Source organism: Colias eurytheme, chromosome 4 (genome assembly GCF_061535395.1).
Source record: "Colias eurytheme isolate Ceu_HAF_F1 chromosome 4, ilColEury1 Martin Lab GWU primary, whole genome shotgun sequence".
NCBI classification, from domain to species: Eukaryota; Metazoa; Arthropoda; class Insecta; order Lepidoptera; family Pieridae; genus Colias; species Colias eurytheme.
Genome location: NC_142983.1, coordinates 4,048,577 through 4,068,837, shown reverse-complemented (window position 1 = coordinate 4,068,837; position 20,261 = coordinate 4,048,577). Strand labels below are relative to the sequence as shown.

At 32.9% G+C, this 20,261-nt stretch overlaps 3 protein-coding genes across 6 annotated transcripts; 2 read left to right on the top strand and 1 right to left on the bottom strand.

The window, feature by feature from the left end:
* The first annotated feature begins 5,879 nt into the window (after nt 1–5,879).
* On the top strand, nt 5,880–11,899 carry mei-9 (DNA repair endonuclease XPF mei-9). Of its 2 annotated transcripts, XM_090120442.1 has the most exons (16): nt 5,897–5,992; nt 6,109–6,308; nt 6,405–6,557; nt 7,054–7,234; nt 7,516–7,628; nt 7,839–8,004; nt 8,156–8,292; nt 8,421–8,575; nt 8,939–9,387; nt 9,464–9,775; nt 9,857–9,953; nt 10,050–10,168; nt 10,557–10,730; nt 11,034–11,174; nt 11,400–11,594; nt 11,677–11,899. In XM_090120442.1, exons 2-16 carry the CDS (start codon nt 6,184–6,186, stop codon nt 11,824–11,826), a joined length of 2,667 nt encoding a protein of 888 aa, XP_089976568.1. In that variant the 5' UTR covers nt 5,897–5,992; nt 6,109–6,183; the 3' UTR covers nt 11,827–11,899. The 2 variants fall into 2 exon arrangements, with proteins under 2 accessions (XP_089976567.1, XP_089976568.1); XM_090120441.1 differs by having other exon boundaries at nt 5,880–6,308.
* Pcmt (Protein-L-isoaspartate (D-aspartate) O-methyltransferase) lies at nt 8,585–18,034 on the bottom strand. Of its 3 annotated transcripts, none has more exons than XM_090120444.1 (8): nt 17,993–18,034; nt 15,675–15,861; nt 15,285–15,421; nt 14,835–15,060; nt 14,578–14,663; nt 13,350–13,427; nt 12,679–12,766; nt 8,585–8,843 (listed from the first exon to the last, which is right to left on the bottom strand). In XM_090120444.1, exons 2-8 carry the CDS (start codon nt 15,853–15,855, stop codon nt 8,791–8,793), a joined length of 849 nt encoding a protein of 282 aa, XP_089976570.1. In that variant the 5' UTR covers nt 15,856–15,861; nt 17,993–18,034; the 3' UTR covers nt 8,585–8,790. The 3 variants fall into 3 exon arrangements, with proteins under 3 accessions (XP_089976570.1, XP_089976571.1, XP_089976572.1); XM_090120445.1 differs by lacking the exon at nt 8,585–8,843 and adding an exon at nt 11,890–11,948; XM_090120446.1 differs by lacking the exon at nt 8,585–8,843 and having other exon boundaries at nt 12,535–12,766.
* A 558-nt stretch (nt 18,035–18,592) lies between these two features.
* Nucleotides 18,593–20,240, top strand: LOC149908863 (uncharacterized). Its single transcript, XM_090120440.1, has 3 exons — nt 18,593–18,966; nt 19,170–19,304; nt 20,106–20,240. Exons 1-3 carry the CDS (start codon nt 18,775–18,777, stop codon nt 20,232–20,234), a joined length of 456 nt encoding a protein of 151 aa, XP_089976566.1. The 5' UTR covers nt 18,593–18,774; the 3' UTR covers nt 20,235–20,240.
* Nucleotides 20,241–20,261: the final 21 nt, after the last annotated feature.

The following is a 20,261-nucleotide window of genomic DNA, read 5'->3' as shown; positions in this document are numbered from 1 at the left end:
CACATATTTCTATTAATAACAATTATTTTTAATACACAAAATGGAACCAGGTTTCTGTGGTATGGTTATGCGTAAAATAAATACATAATTTAATTGTAATTTTTTATTGCAAAATAAAACCACAAGCATTCGGTTCTATTATGCATAAATAAATATTGTAAAACATTCTGAAACCCATCATCGCTATATGGAACCAAATGCCTTGACTTGTTACAATGCTTCTCATCTTTAAACAACGTATTTCATTACTTAAGTGCAAAACTCCAATTTTTTAAGTAAAACGAACATCTGTCAATATAGGTGACATTCAGCGAAGTAGTTCGAATACGTGACGGTGTTTTTTTCTACCGCGAAGTAAGTTCTATTGTTTTTGTTAATTACCTTTAAAATTAAATGTGAAAATGTTTAGTAATAAATAAATAAGCAAGCAATTGGTAAGAAAAGCATTGGAGACGAACACCGAAGATAATAATGAAGATACAACGGGTAAGTAGTTTTATTTAATGCATTTAAGTACTTATTGAATCTAAGATGCAGGTACGCTTTATCCACTTTTGATTCATTCCCGATTGTGGTGTGATTTTAAGAAGATAGTTCATTAAGTAAGTACAAGAGGAATCCTCTGTGGATTTACGTATTTTAACGACAATGTCGTTGTTTACGAAGGCGCGGCGAGTCGAATTAAGAGATCATTTTGTTACGATTCATCTGTCATTGTGAGATGAAACTACTAGAGTCTAAACCCTGTTTTAAAAATAACTGTCGATGATCTAGGTACCTACCTACTATTTTGGTAAAATACGTTTAGATTCAGATTCAGTACAGTACATTCAGCCACATCATTCAGCGCATATAATTATTTGTTTGATTTTAAAACTCGCGCGGCTACTGTTTTGACCGGAACAAGGCCCTAGCCTGCGAAATTCAAAATTTAAACAAGTTTATTTAATTTTTTGCTAGGGTTGCCACTGTTGCGTATGATTTTTAGGGTTCCGTACCCAATGGGTAAAACGAGACCCTATTACTAAGACTCCGCTGTCCGTCTGTCTATCCCTCTGTCTCATGAACCGTGACAGTTAGATAGTCGAAATTTCATATGATGTATTTCTGATGCCGCTGTAACAACAGATACTAAAAAACAGAATAAAAAAAGACGTGTGGCACTCGGGGACTGCCACGGTAAAGCTATTGCATAGCATGCCTTCAAGCCACACCTCCGAGCCCGTCGGAGTGGAGAGCGTGAGGTTTTTTCGTAACGGAATTTCTCGATTCGGTCCCCGCGCTCAAGGCCCGCGATAGAAGCTATGCAATAAATAGCTTAATAAATATTTAAGAAGCTCCCATACAATAAGCCGTGATTTTTTTGGCGTTTTTATAGATAATGGTACGGAACTCTTCGTTGCGCGAGTCTGACTCGCACTTAGCCAGTTTTTTGTACATGGCGCATGTACATACAACATACTTAGTCGTCTAGTAGGGACACGGCTTTATAAGAACTAATAATATTTTGCTGTCGCCATATACCTACCTACGTATAAAAGCCACGCGGCTTTATTATTTTGATTTAAAGTTTTTTTCTATTTATTACAGAAGAACGACGTATGTCGCTGCCTCTGGAGAAGCTTTTTTCACCTTCTAGCGATATTCAGTCCATATTACATCTCATTCCACAAGATGCACAGTTTTTATAACGGTCTCATTAGTGATGATGCAATAGAAGACCACATAGATGGACTAGACACGGTGGATTTCGAAATCCAATTTGATGATAACGTCGAATAAACGTCCTATATAAGTATTATTTTATATATTTTATTAATTAAAGCTTTAATTACGATATTATAAATACATAGTTTCATTTATATCATTAAATCCCTGGGATGTGGTTCCTTTTTGTATAAGAGAAAACCTATCAATTGATAAATGTTAAAAGGAACCACATGCACATTTTCTTAATTATCTAGAAAGTTTAAGAATATTCAGAGCAAATTTATATACACATACTCAAATAAGTAATTTATCAATGAATTTAAATAAAATAAATTTTAATTTTACTTCATCTAACAGAGCTGCAAATGTTTTTGTAAATCCTTTGATATCTCAGAAGTGCGTTTTTGCTGGGTGGTTCCTTTTTGCTTAAATACGGACAAATCATGGAAACGTCGCCAATTGGGTGAATATGAAGGGTCAACACCTTCGAATTAGTCACTTCATAAAAAATTGTCTATCTAAATTCATAAATATAAAAATTTTAACGTGATTGATGTATAGTACCTAGTAAGCTCTAATAGACCGGGAGATACTGACACAAAATTTCGAGTCATTTGTAACAGGATGGCGGTTCTACAGGGTTCTTAGTACGCAATGACAAAAAGAAAAATGATAGTGTGAACGCTGGTACCGGCGGCTTAGTCGCGTGGGCGTTAGTCGAACTCGTCGGAAAATAGCGAAAGTCAAACGATTTGTAACAGTATGGCACTTATTTTTCCTGTAAGTTTGAGGATCAACGAATATAAATACAAAATTTCAAAGATCTAGGTGTTGGAAATCTTCACTTATATAAATTAATACTAAATTAATTTTTCAAGTATGACAGCACTTTTTCCCCCTACTAGAAGTATGGCAAATATAATAATGGTCACATTTTATCAAATACTCTCCAAAAATCCAAATGCAATACTGGTACAAAAAGTTTGGCGAAATAAAATTTTTTTGCAGATTTTCGGCGGTATGGCGACCATTTGGAATCGTCCGAAAAGTATGGCATAGCGATTTTCGTAAATGGCTGCACTACGATGGTTACCTGTGCAAAAGTTAGCCTGGTACAAATGGTTGAATAATTGTTTTATTTAAATCAACATATTCGCGTCGGTATGGCGGGCTGTAAGTCACACCGGAAAAGTATGGCTTGACACTACCGCCTACTTCTTTTTTATGGGCTATCGGTAAATACTAAAATTTTTGTGTTACAAATCGTTTGACTTTCGCTATTTTTCCGACGAGTTCGGCTAACGCCCACGCGACTAAACCACCGATACCAGCGATCACACCATCATTTTTCTTTTTATCATTGCGTACTAAGACCCCTGTAGAACCGGCATCCTGTTACAAATGACTCGAAATTTTGTGTCAGTATCTCCCGGTCTATAAGCTACTGAAGAAAATATTTTATACAATAAATGACAACTATAAACTGTACTTAAGACTTTTCTCTTCTCTTTTTGTCTATGTTTTCCGTTTTTTAAAGGCTTATTAGACCACCCAATCTTTAGGGACCCTAACCCTAACTAAGAGTGGTGTAATAAGACTTAGGGAGTTAGTGTCCCGATTTAGGGCGATCGGGTCTGCCCGATCTGCCTAGCTCCCTAAGCGCCCTGCAGATTGGGTAATGTAATAACGTTTAGGGCGGCTAGGGAGCTCAGTTGCCGCGCGACTAGTGCGTGGAGTGGCTGCTTTTGACTTTTGTATGTAAGGTGTCACCAAACTCAACAAGTGTTCAAATTGTTCTCCACCTACTCTAATTATTAACTCATTAAAACTCCCGGTTCAAGCACGCTTAGTATTTGCATATTTGAAAACTTTTCACGTAACCGCAAATACTCTTTCACCCAGATCTTTCTCTTCTTTCTTTTTTAATATTTGTTATTGCGACAACGGTTGCCACTGCTACAGCAACTTTTTGCAAGTTTCGATACTGACGACGGCATAATGTAAAATGCAACAATACGTTTATCTCTCTAGACATTCGCGTATAAACTGAGTTAGGGCATGGTTAGGGCCCAATTCGCTGAGAAGTGTAATAAGCGCCGCACTAACTAGGGTACACGCCCACCCTGGATGCATCATGCAGGGCCCTTCATATCGGGTAGTGTAATAAGCCTTTTAGCTGGATTTTAGGTACTTTTTGTCTGGAATCTGCACAGAGAAATGGGAATCTAGATTAATCTGACAGCTGACGATTGTCGAATGTATTATGTATACAATGTATACTTGCTCCTGTGCTTGATATTATATCACCATCTGATATCCGCTCATATGCTTTGCGCAACCACAGTTGCAAAAATAAAATACGCTAAATAGCTTGCAAAAAAAATAAAGGTAGCCTACTTTGCTAGTGCTCTGGAACGTGCGCCGCGCGTTCGACGCACCGCTATTAAAACTTAATTTATAACTTCCGCGAGAGGAGTACTTCAAATATATTGACTGTAATCGATTGCTATTGTAATAATACTATACAAAACTGTATTATTTTTACAATATATGATTACCGTATACCTTAAAAAGTTATGAAATCGTCTAAAGTCTACTAACTTTTAAAGTCGTCTTTATTACATATTTATTACAACGGTCACTAAAATATTACTTTATAACAATAAAACACATGTTAGAGAATAATCTGGTAAGTAAACACGAGTAGAAATCAATAAAATACAACAATTACGGCATATTTTAACACTTCCTTGTAAGACACGTAAGATACAAACGAAGGGCGTATTCAGAAAGAAAGCTTGAAACTTATAAGCGCTTATAAGTGCTTATCGGCGCTTGTCAGCGCTGGTAACCCGCGCAGGAAAATATATGAACATGACAAGCGCCGATAAGCGCTTATAAGTTTCAAGCTTTCTTTCTGAATACGCCCTAAGATATTCCCAAAATTCTGTTTGAAAGGTTGGTAGTACTGGGTAGAAATAGACGAATCAATTAGTTGTCTTTGGTTTAAATACGTAAAAATTAGACTCTGATAGCGGCAGTACACATGGGGCCAAGGCGTTGGGCCAACGTGTTGGGAAAAAATGAAGTTTCCTGTTCACACATTGGCGTACAGATCATTCTGCATTGGCGCTTCAAGGATGGACGTAGTCCGTAGAAGTTCTTGCAGCCGCGGCAATTTATTTATACAGTGCGTTTAATTATTACGTACATGTGCATCAATAACAATGAATGTACTCTGCCGTCTGCACTCTGCGATGATACTCTATTGTCCTTTTTTATTTCTGTATAAATATAACATTATTATGTTTAGATTTTTTCAAATGTTTAAAATGTGTATATTTTACACTTAATTTAATTTTAATTACCTATAAAACGAAACTTTAAAGATTATAATATAATATTATTACTTATATTAAATGATAATATTATTTATGTAATAAAGCACAATTTGATCAAAATCATGCTCATTGAATATTGTTATTAAATTTTTAAGAACAAGTAACTTATTAATACTATTTTACTCATTTTATAAATATGTATATTCATTTTTTTATCTCATTGTATGAAAGTGAGATAAGAAAAACATCTAACATCTAATTTATTGAGTCATATGGTTTTTATTTTTGTGTAAGTAGTTCATGCCGTGGATTCCAAATTATTCCTTCATGTGGATACAATTCTACGAATTGTAAAACCTCAATGATTGTCCACATCGGCGCCGCCATCGCTATCGGAACATGGTTAAACGTAAATTTCATTGCCGCGCAACGATACTGTCTCCGCTGACGAGTATCAACAAACTGAACAAGACACCAACGTGTGAACGCTGTTTGCGGAGCGCGCCAAGATCCTTTGATGTGTGCACAAAAAACCGACAACATTCGGTTGGCCTGCCAATATTGGCGCCAACTAGGCTAATGAAGCCAACATACCGCCAAGTAGCTCTCTACACGTTGGCCCAACCCGTTGGCCCAACACGTTGGCCCAATGTGTACTGCCACCATGAGAGTATGAAATAGAGTTTATAATCAATTGAAATAAGAAAGTCGCTTTGCAACCACAGTTGCGCGAAACAAGATTCTCGATCGTGTTTTTGCAACTGTGGTTGCGCGTAGCTAAGTAAGGGGTCATTTTTTTTTTCTCAAGCATATGAGCGGATATATCAAAGAGTATAATGTGTGATATATTTGTCAACAGTGTGATCAACATGGAATTTATGAAATTCGTTGATTTATAAAAATATGTGATATTATAATAACTATTATACGTTTATATTACGGTGATATCTATTTCCACGGAAAATTATTCGCCAAAATATATTACAATAAGACCACTTTTTATGAAATAATTTATATGGTACTTTTTAATTAAAGTTAAAAATTTATATACATATAGGCATTCGGTAAAAAAATAAAAATAGTATTCAAGTACAAGAACAAGGGGCACATTAATAACATCAGATCAGAAAATATGGAAGAATTAGATGAAACAAATGAACTAACTAAAAACGTTGAAACGAAATACCCGTTGCTATTATTCGAAAAACAGATTTTTATGGATGTATTTGAAAGGGATGCCTTGCTTATTCTTGCTAAGTATGTCTGATTTAGTATGCTGTATGAGAAACTGCTCTTTATATTAATGTTTATGTTAAATACTTGTATTTTAATAAATTCATGTTTCTTTTTTAGAGGATTGAATTATAATAATATAATTACAAATATTCTATGGGTGTATAAAGACCCCGCAAATTTGGTTTTGGTATTAAATAGTAATGATCATGAAGAGAAATATTTTACTAAAAAATTAAATTTGTCTTCACTACCAATTAAAGGAACAGAAAGGTTTGTTATTAAATTTGATTATATTTTTGTTAATTGTACGATAAGTAAATTTGTAACCATATAGGTATTAATATCACTTATGGCTGGTTCACACTTTGATTAGTGCGAGTGCAGGTGATTAGTGCGAGTGCAGGACAATGGTGAAATTCGCGACGCTACACACTACGCTAAACACTAAACACTAAACACTCCTGTCCAGACGTGTTTAGGCAGGCACACTGCGAGTGAGGGGGAAGGGAGGGCGCGCAGGACGTGGCTACTCGCAGTCCACTCGCAAAAAAATAGAACACGCTTCTATTCACTTTACTACACAGCCTACTAAACACTCGCACTAAACAGTCGCTGTCCACACATAGTACAACTCATCACCTGCACTCGCACTAATCAAAGTGTGAACCAGCCATTAGAAGAACAATAAAATCAGAACTAATAATAGAAAAGTATTTATCTTGAAATGGAACAACAAAAATAATGAATTATCAAAATTATGTTACAGAGAGAAAACATATCTAGAAGGTGGTATATACTTTGCCTCCACAAGAATTTTAGTTTTTGACTTATTAAAAAATCGAATACCTGTTCAGAAGATTTCTGGAATAATAGTGTTAAGGGCCCACACTATACTAGAGTCTTGTCAGGAAGCATTTGTCTTAAGATTGTATAGACAAAAAAATAAGGTATAAAAAAGCACTTTATATTCCGCACGCAAGCTCTGTAGAATGGGGGGCTGAGGAAAAGGGCAGTTTGTGTCCCATGTCCCACCATTGCTCCACACCCTGCACCCAGATCCCAGATTAGTTTTGACCTCGCTTTTTAAGATGTTCTAGTATCTATAGCGCAATATCAACTCACACTTCTAACTTCAATATTTAAATTCCTTGGAGCTTGTGCACAGACTGTATGTACCAAGGTGACATTATAAGAACATTATGTTTAGTAAATATTATTTTTATTTCAGACTGGTTTCATAAAAGCATTTTCAAACTCCCCTATATCATTTACATTTGGTTTCCATCAAGTTGAAAAAGTGATGAGAGCTCTGTTTGTAACAGAACTATATTTATGGCCAAGGTATGTATCTCAAATATATGTATAGTAAAATGATGTATAACTACGTTTTTAAATCCTGAATTTTCTACTTAAAGAAAAAGCTATCCAGAACTACATTTTTAATTGGTTGTGTTAAATATCAAATTAGTAGCGGATCTGAGCCCACACACTACTAAGTGCTAAAGTAAAAAATTTTGCAATTGGACAACCGCTTCATATAATTTATTTAAGGTTCCACGGTACCACAATAAAGAGCTTAAAAGCCAGACAAGCCCAAGTTGAAGAGCTCCACATTCCACTAACATCTAATATGGCCCACATACAATCTTGCCTCCTGGATATCATGAACTACACTGTCAAACAACTGAAAAGCATGAATAGAACTATTGACATGCAGGTATTCAGACTCATTGAAATACACCTAATTAAAAATGCACATACATAGGTTAACCAACTTTAAAAATAGGAGTTGGTTTTCAATTTGTAGCATTTTGGATATTTTTTTTTTTTTGTTACAATTAAAATAAAAAGTTTCTAACTACTTTCAGGAAATTACAACAGAAAACTGTTTAACAAAAAAATTTCATAAAATACTACAATCTCAATTGGATTGTGTTTGGCATCAGCTTAGCACAAGAACAAAGGAGTATATTCAAGATCTAAAAGTTTTACGAACTATGATTATGTGAGTAGGTATTTATTATTATAATTATTCTCATTATTGTACATTACTCTACATTTGCTGTGTGTTCAGTTCTGCAAAAAAAAATATCAATAGTAAAACAACCATAAAATATTATTCTTAATTTACAGAAATCTAATTCATGATGATGCGGTATCATTTTACGCATTAGTAAGCAAATACAGGACAGCAGAATATGCTCAAGTCAATTCTGGATGGATTCTTTTGGATTCTGCAGAAGATTTGTTTCGGGTCGCCAAGGGACGGGTTTACAATAATAAAAATGGTAACAAAATAATCATTGACACCAATTTTTATTCAATAAAGACGAAACAGCGACTTACAATCCCGCTCAAATCAAATACGAATAATTGTCCAATTGCAAAACTCTGCCTGTGCGTATATTAGGCACTAGTAGTGCTAATTTTAACATTTTTAGTTGTATATAGAAGGGTCTTCAAGCGAAGAGTGAACGGGTACCTTCTAGGGAAGCGCGCTCCATCATAGGCCACATCTCAGCTTACCATCAGGCGAGATCGTGGTCAAGCGCATCCCTATCATACAATAAAAAAAAATGTCAATAATAAATATTACACATTACATGTTCACTTATCATAAAAATTTAATCAAAATTTAATATTTATCGCAGAGTTTAATCCAGAACCTCCCCCAAAATGGCAATGTTTAAGTGATTTGCTTATAAATGAAATACCAGAGGAAGTAAAAAAGAAGAATGGTTCACTTAACAATACAAAAGTGTTAATACTATGCTTAGATAATAAAACATGTTGTCAAATAAATAATTTTCTTACCATGGGTGCTTATAGATATCTCTTATACAATGCATTTCGAAGGGAATTGACGATTAATGCAGTATCGGGGAAATTTAAAAATATAAAAAATGATGTAGCGCTGCAAAGTGACAAAGCAAGCTTACAGACATCAACGGAAACAAGTGATATTGACAACTTGAATGATCAGGATAATGCAGATGAATTCAATCAATCAAATTATCTGCTTACATTGTCTCAAATTGCCACTAGCAATGTCGAGAAGGAAAAACTATTAGAGACAAGTATGTTTGAACCAATCTCTCAGGTGCTGTTTTACTTATATATTCTTTCCTCTGTTTTATTATTAAAAACTATTCTCAATAATGAAACTTATTTTTTAGATGGAAAATATCAATCTCACACAAATCGAAAAGGAAAAGCCAATTGTATGTATACAGACATTTAAACAGAATGGTAACCACTTCTCTCTAGAAGAAACGTTAGAATCATTACGTCCTGAGTATATTATATTGTACCACAGTGATATAGCGGCTGTTAGACAAATAGAACTGTTTGAATGTAGAAAAGCTCCAGAGGAACCTATTTCGAAAGTTTACTTCCTAATACATGATAAAACAGTTGAGGAACAAGCATATCTCACATCTTTGAGGAGAGAAAAACAAGCATTTGAACTATTGATTCAAACTAAAAGTGTAAGTTGTTATCTGTTATTACTATAAGGAGTAAGTAGAAATTTTAATGGCAATTTCGACAAAAAAAAATCTTTTGTGTAGGTAATGGTGATACCATCATATCAAGATGGCAAGACAGATGAATATTTTAATCTAAATGTGGAAGAAGAAGCTGCTCCTACCGATACTAGAAAAGCAGGTACATTTTAACTCATTTACTTACTGTAATATTCAATTACTAAACAAAAAACATGGAGTGTGAATCAGGATTCACCAATAATTTTTTTGTTTGTAGGTGGGCAAAATCAACAGAAAGAAAAACCAGTTATAATTGTTGATATGCGTGAATTTCGATCAGATTTGCCTGCGTTACTACATCGTAAAGGGATTAATATAGAGCCTGTCGTTATAACAGTAAGTACAACAAATATGTCCATATATATATGGACATTAAAATAAATAAAGTGTGACTATAGAACGGAGTTGCTTTTTCTCAAGCCTAAAGGAATCTAGGGTTACCCTTTACTCAGATAAAAAGGTTTTTGTTAATGTAAAAAAGACGTTAAAATAATCTCCTTTTTACCATTTCTTTGCAGTCACACTGCATACCATTTTTATAGATTCATAACAAAAACATCACATGGGTTAATATGTGGGGTAAAACTTATTAAAATAAATAGGAATTTTAATGTTTAACAAATTTATTTGGCAGTTTACCAAAATATCCCTAGAAAAAAACTTTCTATACAAGTAATTCTGCCATTACACTTTTTGTATGTTGTTATTAATTCAATATTCGTAGATTGGCGACTATATCCTCACACCCGACATTTGCGTGGAACGGAAATCGATATCAGATTTGATTGGTTCCCTCCACTCCGGTAGACTTTACACGCAATGCACGCAGATGTGCCGAAATTACAGCAGGCCTATATTGCTCATTGAGTTTGATCAAAACAAGCCTTTCTATTTACAGGTAGGTAACCAATATCTACGACTAACCTATTTTTGTTTCAATGTTGGCCGGTTGGCCCCATTTCAATTTACTTGTACAAAATTGTTTTCTGCGCATGCGTTTGTATCGTACTGTACCAACAACAATATAATATGTTTTGTTGCAATGATTGCTTATATTATAATAATTATGCAAGAAGTTAGAGCATATTATTTGTTTATCTAATTTTATTATAAATTGCCTGCTTACCTTTCCATTAGAGTACCATGGAGAATGTTGCTTATAAAAAATTATAATCACTATATGTAATTAATAATATTGCAGGGAAGTTTGGTTGTTTCAAATGATATATCCAGTGTTCATATACAACAAAAACTGCAGCTTTTAACAATACATTTTCCCAGACTCAAGATTGTTTGGTCTCCAAGTCCATACGCAACTGTTGAACTATTTTATGAACTTAAGGTATAAACTTAGTGTGATAAGAGAAAAGTGAATTATTATAAGTTTATATATATATAAGTATATTTATATATCTTTACATTTTTTTTAAGTAGATTAAATCATGTACAGTAAAATTCTAACTTCTTAATATCAATAGTAGTCTTTGTTAATTGTATGAAACTTATTATATTCTTATTATTTTATTATTACTATGAATACTATTTTAACTTTTTTTGTATTTTATAGCAAGGTAGAAAAAATCCAAATGTAGAAGAAGCTGTAGCCCTCAGTGGAGAGAATACAGCAGATGACGTGTGTTATGAGAGATACAATATACTAGTTCACGATTTCGTACAAAAACTGCCCGGCGTAACCTCCAAGAACATCACAAGATTAATGAACAGAGGTGTATCGTTGGATCATTTAATAAATTTATCTGAGGTATGTAACCTTTGGTATTTTACAATTTTTGTGAAGACACAATCTAATTAATTTTTTTTTATATAAATTCTGTGCTTTATAGAATCAACTAGCAGAAATTTTGGAAAATAAAAGAGAAGCTGAAACATTATACTCAATATTGCACATTAAACCCAAACCATCGGATATAAAGAAGGAAGAAAAAACATTTGGAAGGAAGTTTGGAGGAAAGCCATTTAAAAATAAAAAATAGCTGTTAAAAATATAGTTTGTATAATTGTGTAAAAAGTCAACAATGTTAATTAAAATTAAAATCATAATATTTTCATTGCATTTTATTTGATGCCATAGGATAAAAGCGTTAACGCCAAGAACCTAAAACAATTATTTTATTAATTTTTAATAAATAATAGGACTTACGATTAGGTACATAGGTACTATGTTACATCACACAACAACATTTTTTTTAAATTACATTCATCAAATATATACATATTTCAAAGAACTATAATCTGAAAAATGTATAATTATTTGTCTTATAGCAGGACATGAATGGCGTAAATCACATGAACAAACTACAATACATATCCTACATTACATAATGGTAGCATAGACTCAATTGTGCTTAAAGTTTAACACATACATCAAGTATTTTCAAAATCAGTTTTTACAAGGTAAACATTAATATTATCAAAAACAGTTTTTACAAGGCAAGATGCATTCTTTTAATGTGATTCAATTAGTCGTGATTTAATTCGATTAGTGATTCAATATTAATGATTCTTTTTAATCTAATTTTTCAAAGAGTAGGATAAAATAAAATACATTTAGCACTTAGTTATTTAGATATGTGTCTTAGATTCTATCTACTATATGTAACATATATATATATATATATATATATATATATATATATATATATATATTAAGGATACAAGCAAATACTTACAATATATAAATATATCTAGCTGCATTTAAACAATCAAAAATAAATGGTATTATAGTGATTATGTTTTATTCATGTATTGGTAAACGCGATGTATTAGTGTGGTTGCTATAAAAAAAGCAACAATGAGAAATATCAATGTGAAGTTGGGTCACTCACGATATTGGTGATTCTTATCAGTCAGTGGAACATAAATAACACTCATTAATTTCTTCACTGTTGTTGTACCATCCATAGCTTTATCCACCTGGCAATGGAAAAAAAATGACACATTGTTCTTAATTCTATAAAAATACTAGCTTACCGCCCGCTGCTTCGCCCGCTTTGTCTAAAACCTAATACATTATATACTTAAACCTTCCTCTTGAATCAATCTATCTATTAAAAAAAACCGCATCAAAATCCATTGCGTAGTTTTAAAGATTTAAGCATACAAAGGGACATAGGGATATAGAGACATAGGGACAGAGAAAGAGACTTTGTTTTATACTATGTAGTGATTTAGGACCACTGATAAACAGGCTGCACATTACACATATCAATCATCATAAAAAAGTCATATATCATCAAGAAGTGTTACAGTTGTTATTCATTATAAATATTGACTTAAAAATAATAATAGTTAAAAAAAACTAAAAAACACGCTTTTTATAGAAAACCGAACTAAAAAATTTTATCAAATTAGTGTATTGTCATCGGGCCTCAATAAATCTACAAAGTTTGAACGAAATCTGCCCGTTTAAAGTGGGTCAAAATCGCGCCCAAAGAAGTCGGTTACGAACAAACATACAGGTGAAGCTAATATAAAGCGTGTAAAAACAATTACATACTTGTGTCAAATGTTGCTCTCCTCCTTCAGGACCAACGGGTACAATAAGCCTGCCTCCTGGTTTCAACTGCTCAACTAACTGTAATTATTTGATTCAAATTTCAAGGAGCAGCTTGCCACAGTTGAGCCAAGATAAAAAAGAATAGGGAATATGCATAAAATTTGAAATGGCCTAAAATATTTTTTTCTCGAATACTTATTATCGTAATATTATAATGAAAAGGATTTTTTTTATTTACTTATTTTTAAACCCCCAAAAATAATATTCAAAAACTGCAAAATAAGGGAGCGAAATTCAAACTTCCAAAACGCGCCACCACTGGTCGAACGAAATGTGACGTCATCTGGCACGACATTGTATTCATCACTCCACAGTAAACACGGTAAACACCCACTGGACGTGTCATGTGACGTCACGCAAAGCGCGCGCAAAATGGCAGCGTTTGAACTGCTTAAATTTTTTAAAAGTTTTAAACATTTTTAAAAATATCTAGAGTATTTTGAAACCCATTAATATTTTTTTCTACGTTATAAAATAGTAAACTATTAATTTAAGAATAAAAAGAAATAATTTGGAAAATCCAAAAGTGCACGCCTCATAATTTTTTTTTAATAAATATTTATTAATTATTATTTTTGTTTATTTAATAACAATTAAACCACATCGAATCAGACCCTGAAAAATGAAAGGGTTCTATTCCTGAGCATACTCAAGCGTAAGGGAAAAAAAAAGACTCGATTAGTAAAGTATTTCGGTCGCTATCGTGTTAACAAGAAAAAGGATCCGCACATACAGACACACGGACGTCCAAGACAGAACTTTTTTAAACTGTTTTTTAACTAGTTTAAATAACAAAAATGATATCAAAAATATCATGAACGTTAAAAATAGTGTTTTTTCTTAATATGTGTGTGTATGTATTATCTTACAAGTGCAATGTATGATACATAAAGACATTTTAAGTTTGAAAAATCAGATGTTTTGCGCGAAGTGACAGTAGTACCCACCTCAACGCTTCGCTTATGAGGCGTGCAAAACATGAATATTCCCCATTTTAAATTAGGTTGTGCTCACAAAATCTATATCTATACTATATAATAGGGGATCGCAGCTAGTATGTAATAAGATGCAGTGTTCACAAATGTATTGAGTTCGCTTATAACAAAACTTTGTTTCTTTTATTTAAATTAGTCATGACTAAATAGACAATGGTTATAAATATACATACAGCTTGTGGTAGGGTGGGTGCAGCTGCTCCAACATGAATAGCATTGTAAGGTGCTTCAGAGGGATATCCTAATCGACCATCACCAGCTAGAAAATACAATTTATGAGATTTAACAAGATTTACATGTTATATTTCTAGTACCAAAGTAATATATAAGTATAAACTTATCAGTGCTTTTTTTTTTATAAAATAACCGACTATATAACAAAAAGTGAACAATTAAACAAATATTGCACTAAAAGTCATCCAATACTTACTGATAAGTTTAATTCTTTCAGTTTTTAGTAAACCTGGGTTGTCATTATTAATGTTTTTAGTTGCCAATGCAATTAGCTCCGGTATGTGGTCTATGCCAACCACTTTGCCCTGTTCACCGACCATGAGAGCCATACATGATGTCAAGTAACCAGATCCTGACCCAACATCTAAAGCTTTTTCACCAGGTATCAATTGGTTTTTCAATCTTTCTAATGCATGAGCATGCTGGAAAGAAGTTTAAAAAATATGATCTACTGAGTGAGATTTTGTAAAAAAATCTCACTAATAATTAACATAAGATATTATATTAAATCAAATCAAATCATTTATTTATTTCTCCTCACAATTCCCAATCACATAAAATCTACATGCATACAAAATTATAAAACATAGCTGGAGTTGGAGGAGCTGGTGTCTGAAATGGGTTTTAACCGGTATTAAATGTTTACCATATGTGGTGCACTTATTGTAGCAGAAAATCCAATAGCCTGGGGAGAATCATGGTAAGGGGCATAAGGACAGTAATTCTTTCTGTCTACACCAAGCATAGCATTTGCTACGGCATCCGATTTAATAATTCCATTTGCTATAAAATAAAAAATTATATCATTAAAAATCAGACATTTTAAAGTTAGTATGTTTGGACATTTAAACAATCTAAAAATTTAAATGCGACATCAAATACTGTGCTTCTATCTTTGATATTATTGCTTAATAATAATTATATTTAATAAATAGTACCGCATTTATGGCTGTAATAAACGTGATTTTGTTCGATACGCATAAAAGTCATTAAACTTTGTTTACAGTTTACTGTTTTTACTGCGAAATTTGTTTACCTCTGAGATTACGTATCATATCAGCATTATTAACTCCATGGCTTCTCCAAGCCATACTTGCGTAGGCACAACTAAGTAGCAAAAGGGTACCAAATAATTGTGGCAGCGTTATTTTGAAGAATTTTAAGAATTGTTTATGAAATGAAAATTTAACAGTAGATTTTTTCACTTTTTTCAGCATCAAAATCGTAGAGGGAGAATGTACTAGAGATCACATCGGCGTATACCCGAACGAGATGGCGAATCCTTACGTCAATGTTGCCAACTATTACAAAAACTTTTTATCCGAAAAACTGGCAAAATATCTATAAATGTTTGGGTATTTTTTTGTAAGATAGGTTTATGAAGAAAAAGACAGATTTGAAAAGATTTTGTTATTTATTAACTTAACTAGCGACCCGCCCCGGCTTCGCACGGGTGCAATGCTGATACTAAATAGTAAATACACTACAGAAAAATTATGAACGTTGTATATAAAAACATAGCGGCCCGCTCCGGCTTCGCACGGGTATAAAATATATAGCCGGGCGGCTGGCCGGTACCGCCGCAAACGCTACGTCCCGCAATTTTTAAATCTATACTAATATTATAAAGAGGAAAGGTTTGTATGTATGTATGTATGTATGTATGGTTTTCACGCATAAACTACTGGGCCGATTTTGATGAAATTTGGCACAACCTTTTATTGCGAAATATGTACCACGGGCGAAGCCGGGGCGGACCGCTAGTATATATATATATATATTCACTGTTGTATTGTATTGGTTCTTTTTCCACACCACCTGTGAGGTAAGAACCTTAGGTGCGTTTTTTTTAAAGAGGTATCCCCAGTAGGCCTAGTCCTCCTTTTTGGCATGCATCAATATCTGGAATAAATCGGACATTAGGTACTTTATATTATATCTTATTATATAATTATTATATATAATTATAATATCTATTTATATTATATAGAAAAAAATTTGGACTTTGTATCGAAATCTGTCAGCTGATTAGCGAAGTTTCCTTACAAAGTCCAATTTTTTTTTACGAATTCAGCAAAGTTGTAGAACAAAAGTTGTTCAGTTTCATGAGTAGAAGCTCCTGTCTAAATTTTTCAAATGTCTTACCTTTCACCTTGTATATCTATATCAAATGAACAATGTATTCAAGGTATTTAAACCTCATAAACTTCCTCTCCACGGTATGTCGTGCAGTTCTAAAATAGTGCAGTGTTGTTACTCGTGGGAAAGTGCAATGAAATTATTAATTTACCTTAAGACCTGGTCCATGGACTTTTGATTGTTGGGCAGTACTCAGTCGCTCAACAATAATATCCTAAAAAAATAAAATTTGATTTAGTATAAATAGAAAATATACCCCTATAAAAATAAATTAATAACTTGTTTTGTTTATTATGTAGACGTAGCAACAAAATCGGTCTATGAATATTTAAACTACAACATTTAAATCCAAACTAAATGCATCACAAAAATTACTCACTGTTGTAAAAAGTGTTGGAATTGCATTGGGCATCAAATAGGTTTTTTTTTTCGTTTTTCGAAAATAACGCGACTCAAAATGTATAGAACATATTCTGTGACTTTTTCCTGGTAACCAGTTCTTCCTTCCGGTAGCTCGAATCCATCTGTTTAATGTACTTGTTTCTTTTGGAAACCTAAAAAACATATTTAATATTAAAAAAACATTTCACGATTTTGGGGAAAATTTTACCCTGTACTGGTATCCCTAATGTTAATCACATGATTATACCATAAATTTGAAACTACGTAAAAACAAATGGCGTCCTGAACAACAAGAACACTTCGTAATTTAGTCGGATAACACAAAAAAATGTTTACGTCTATTTCGATGAAAATATTATATATTTGTAGATAATTTCACATTAGAGTTAATGAAAATGTATCAACTATATCCAGTTCTATAAAACAATATACTTCAAATAAGTTTACTTACGTGTGAAAGGTAATATTTGGTAATCTTCGTTCCGGCCGATTTTTACAACCAATCACACTACAACGCACCATATTTTCACTTAAAGTCGGATTAAAACAGATCACTGTCAACGTTTATTAAACTTTGAAGTCACTTAACAGCGAGAAAAAACAGAAAACTAGCAAAACAATGGACTGTAGCCGCTTGTTTGGGACAAACTGCCTTTGTCCCCAACAAAAGAAATCGCATAACATGAGAGAAACAAAAAACAATGTTTCTGTCTCGCTTGCTCTTAGCTTTATAGTCATAAGTGTATTTCTCTCACGCATTACTTGTCATTTTAGTGCCTCCTCTATGGTTCATTCTCACTCTACGATCAAAATGAATTCGCTATCAATTGGCTATCAAATTGACACTTGGCAAATGCCAAATTTTATTTTTTAGTGACAGTTGCATAGGTACGTTCCATTTTGCCTATTTATCATATTATCAAAACTCAAAAATAATAATAATTATAGCAATTCCAAAAAAACAGTAGCTAGCATATAGCTAGTACCTAGTTAAAACTTAAAACAAAGTAAAAAGTATAGTAAGCCAATTATAGTGTACTTGTCCAGATGTTTTAGCTTTTATAGATTTCAATATAGTCACAATCTAGTGATATTGTTGTCTGGTAGAACTGGTGGTTTTTTTTCTATTAAATTATTAATATGTATTTTAGTTTGATCACTGACCTCAAAACAACCTTTATCAGTTTCTGTTACATGACTTGCTCTGTGATAGAGCCTAGAGGAGTTCAGTGATTTTGATAGCTTATGGCAGAATCAGCAGAATCTGTCCTCTTGGATCGAGAGTTGCCACTTGAAAAAAGAAAATTTTGATTTATGAGTTATGACCACAGTTATGACTGACACTTGACAGTTGACAAAAGGTTGACAAGTTAAATTGCATTGCAATTTACTGAATACATTATCTAATATCTTCATTCTTCAACTTTAATTTTCAATTTTGCACTTTGTGACTTGCAACGCTGAATACTGAGTAGTACATATTGAAAGAAAGGTTTAACTTGTGTTTACCTATTGGAAAAACTTTTCTTACATTGTATAACCAAAACGTCATTCATCGAGTTTTAACATTTTCAAACAAAGACTGAATTTAAAATATGGTTTGTCAAGGGCCTGAACCTCCAGATAACTCGCCACAAAACTTAACACCGCCGCCTAGGCACGAGTTAATTACAAATGGTCACCAAGATGATAGTGATGATGAACAAAATGATCACTTTGGATATGAACCTCTACCACAGGGGCCAGAAGCTGTAATAAATGACCATGACAGCGATGAAGCCGATAGTGTAAGTGTATTATCTAATAATTAAGTTTCACCTTACATTTAATCTTGATTATAGCATTTATTTAGCTTGATTTAACGTAAATCAAAATAAGCACAAAGTAGAGAATGTCATACCTATACTAATTTTAAATCATATTGATTATAAATAAAAGAGAGCTCTTATAGAACAAGAACAATTCTTATAATGACTTCATTTATTCTCAGGATGTAGAAACTTCACAGTCTCCTGCAGCTGATGTACCTCCAATAGAACCAATGGAAAACGTATTAGCAAGGGAGGTATGGAGTTCACCTCGATCTACAGACCCTATTCAGATGGATAATGAAAGAGCCCAACAGGTTAATATTTTTTTTTATTATTATATTTTAATGTGGTGTTAGAACTTTTTAAAGCTTCTTGTTAACAAACAAAATTGATTAACATGCTTGTAATTATAAAAAAACTGCAATATGGCTATTGGCTTTGCCTTACATAAAAAATATTCCACTTATAGTAAACTAGCGGTCCGCCCCGGCTTTGCCTGTGGTACATGTTTACGTTTTCTCTACATAAGAACCATCCTCGTACTTCAAGGAATATAATAAAAAAAGAATTATCGAAATCGGTTCAGCCGTTCTCGAGTTATGCGCTTACCAACACATTTTGCGATTCATTTTTATATATATAGTAAATACGATTCACTAGTAAATTGTCTTATTGAAAACATTACTTTTTCTTGTAAAAGTTAATATTATGTTTTACACATGTTAATTTTTTACTCAGTATAGTCAAGAATAAATTATAAAAAATCTAGTTTTCAAACATTGATTTGGAACAAATAACAATGGTATTAATATTGGAATAGGGGGGGAAATTGTTACTATTTCTTGTTTGTGAGAAACAATATTTTGATGTTAATGTGAGTAATATAATCATTACAAAGAATGGTAATCTTTTATTCCAAAATTTTTTATCTGTTGTGCATAATTTGCTACAGGTTCACCTTATCTATGGCAGTTACCAAACTTATTTGATTTACGTTAGTGATATCCACTATAATCTCAAACTTCTAAATTCCCAATCTAATATGTACTTTTTAACTTGGAGGTTCATGATGATCAGTAATGAAGTAAGTTTTTTAAATGTTTGAATTTTTACAGGTTATGTCAGCAATGGCTAATTTTGCCTTGCCTCAAGCATCAATTCCAGAATGGGCACAGAGTATATCAGAAGAACAGTGGAAGCAAACTTTGAATGATAGGATTGAAAAATTAAGGGGCAACAGATAAATTATTTATGTAGGTAAAGTTAGGTTT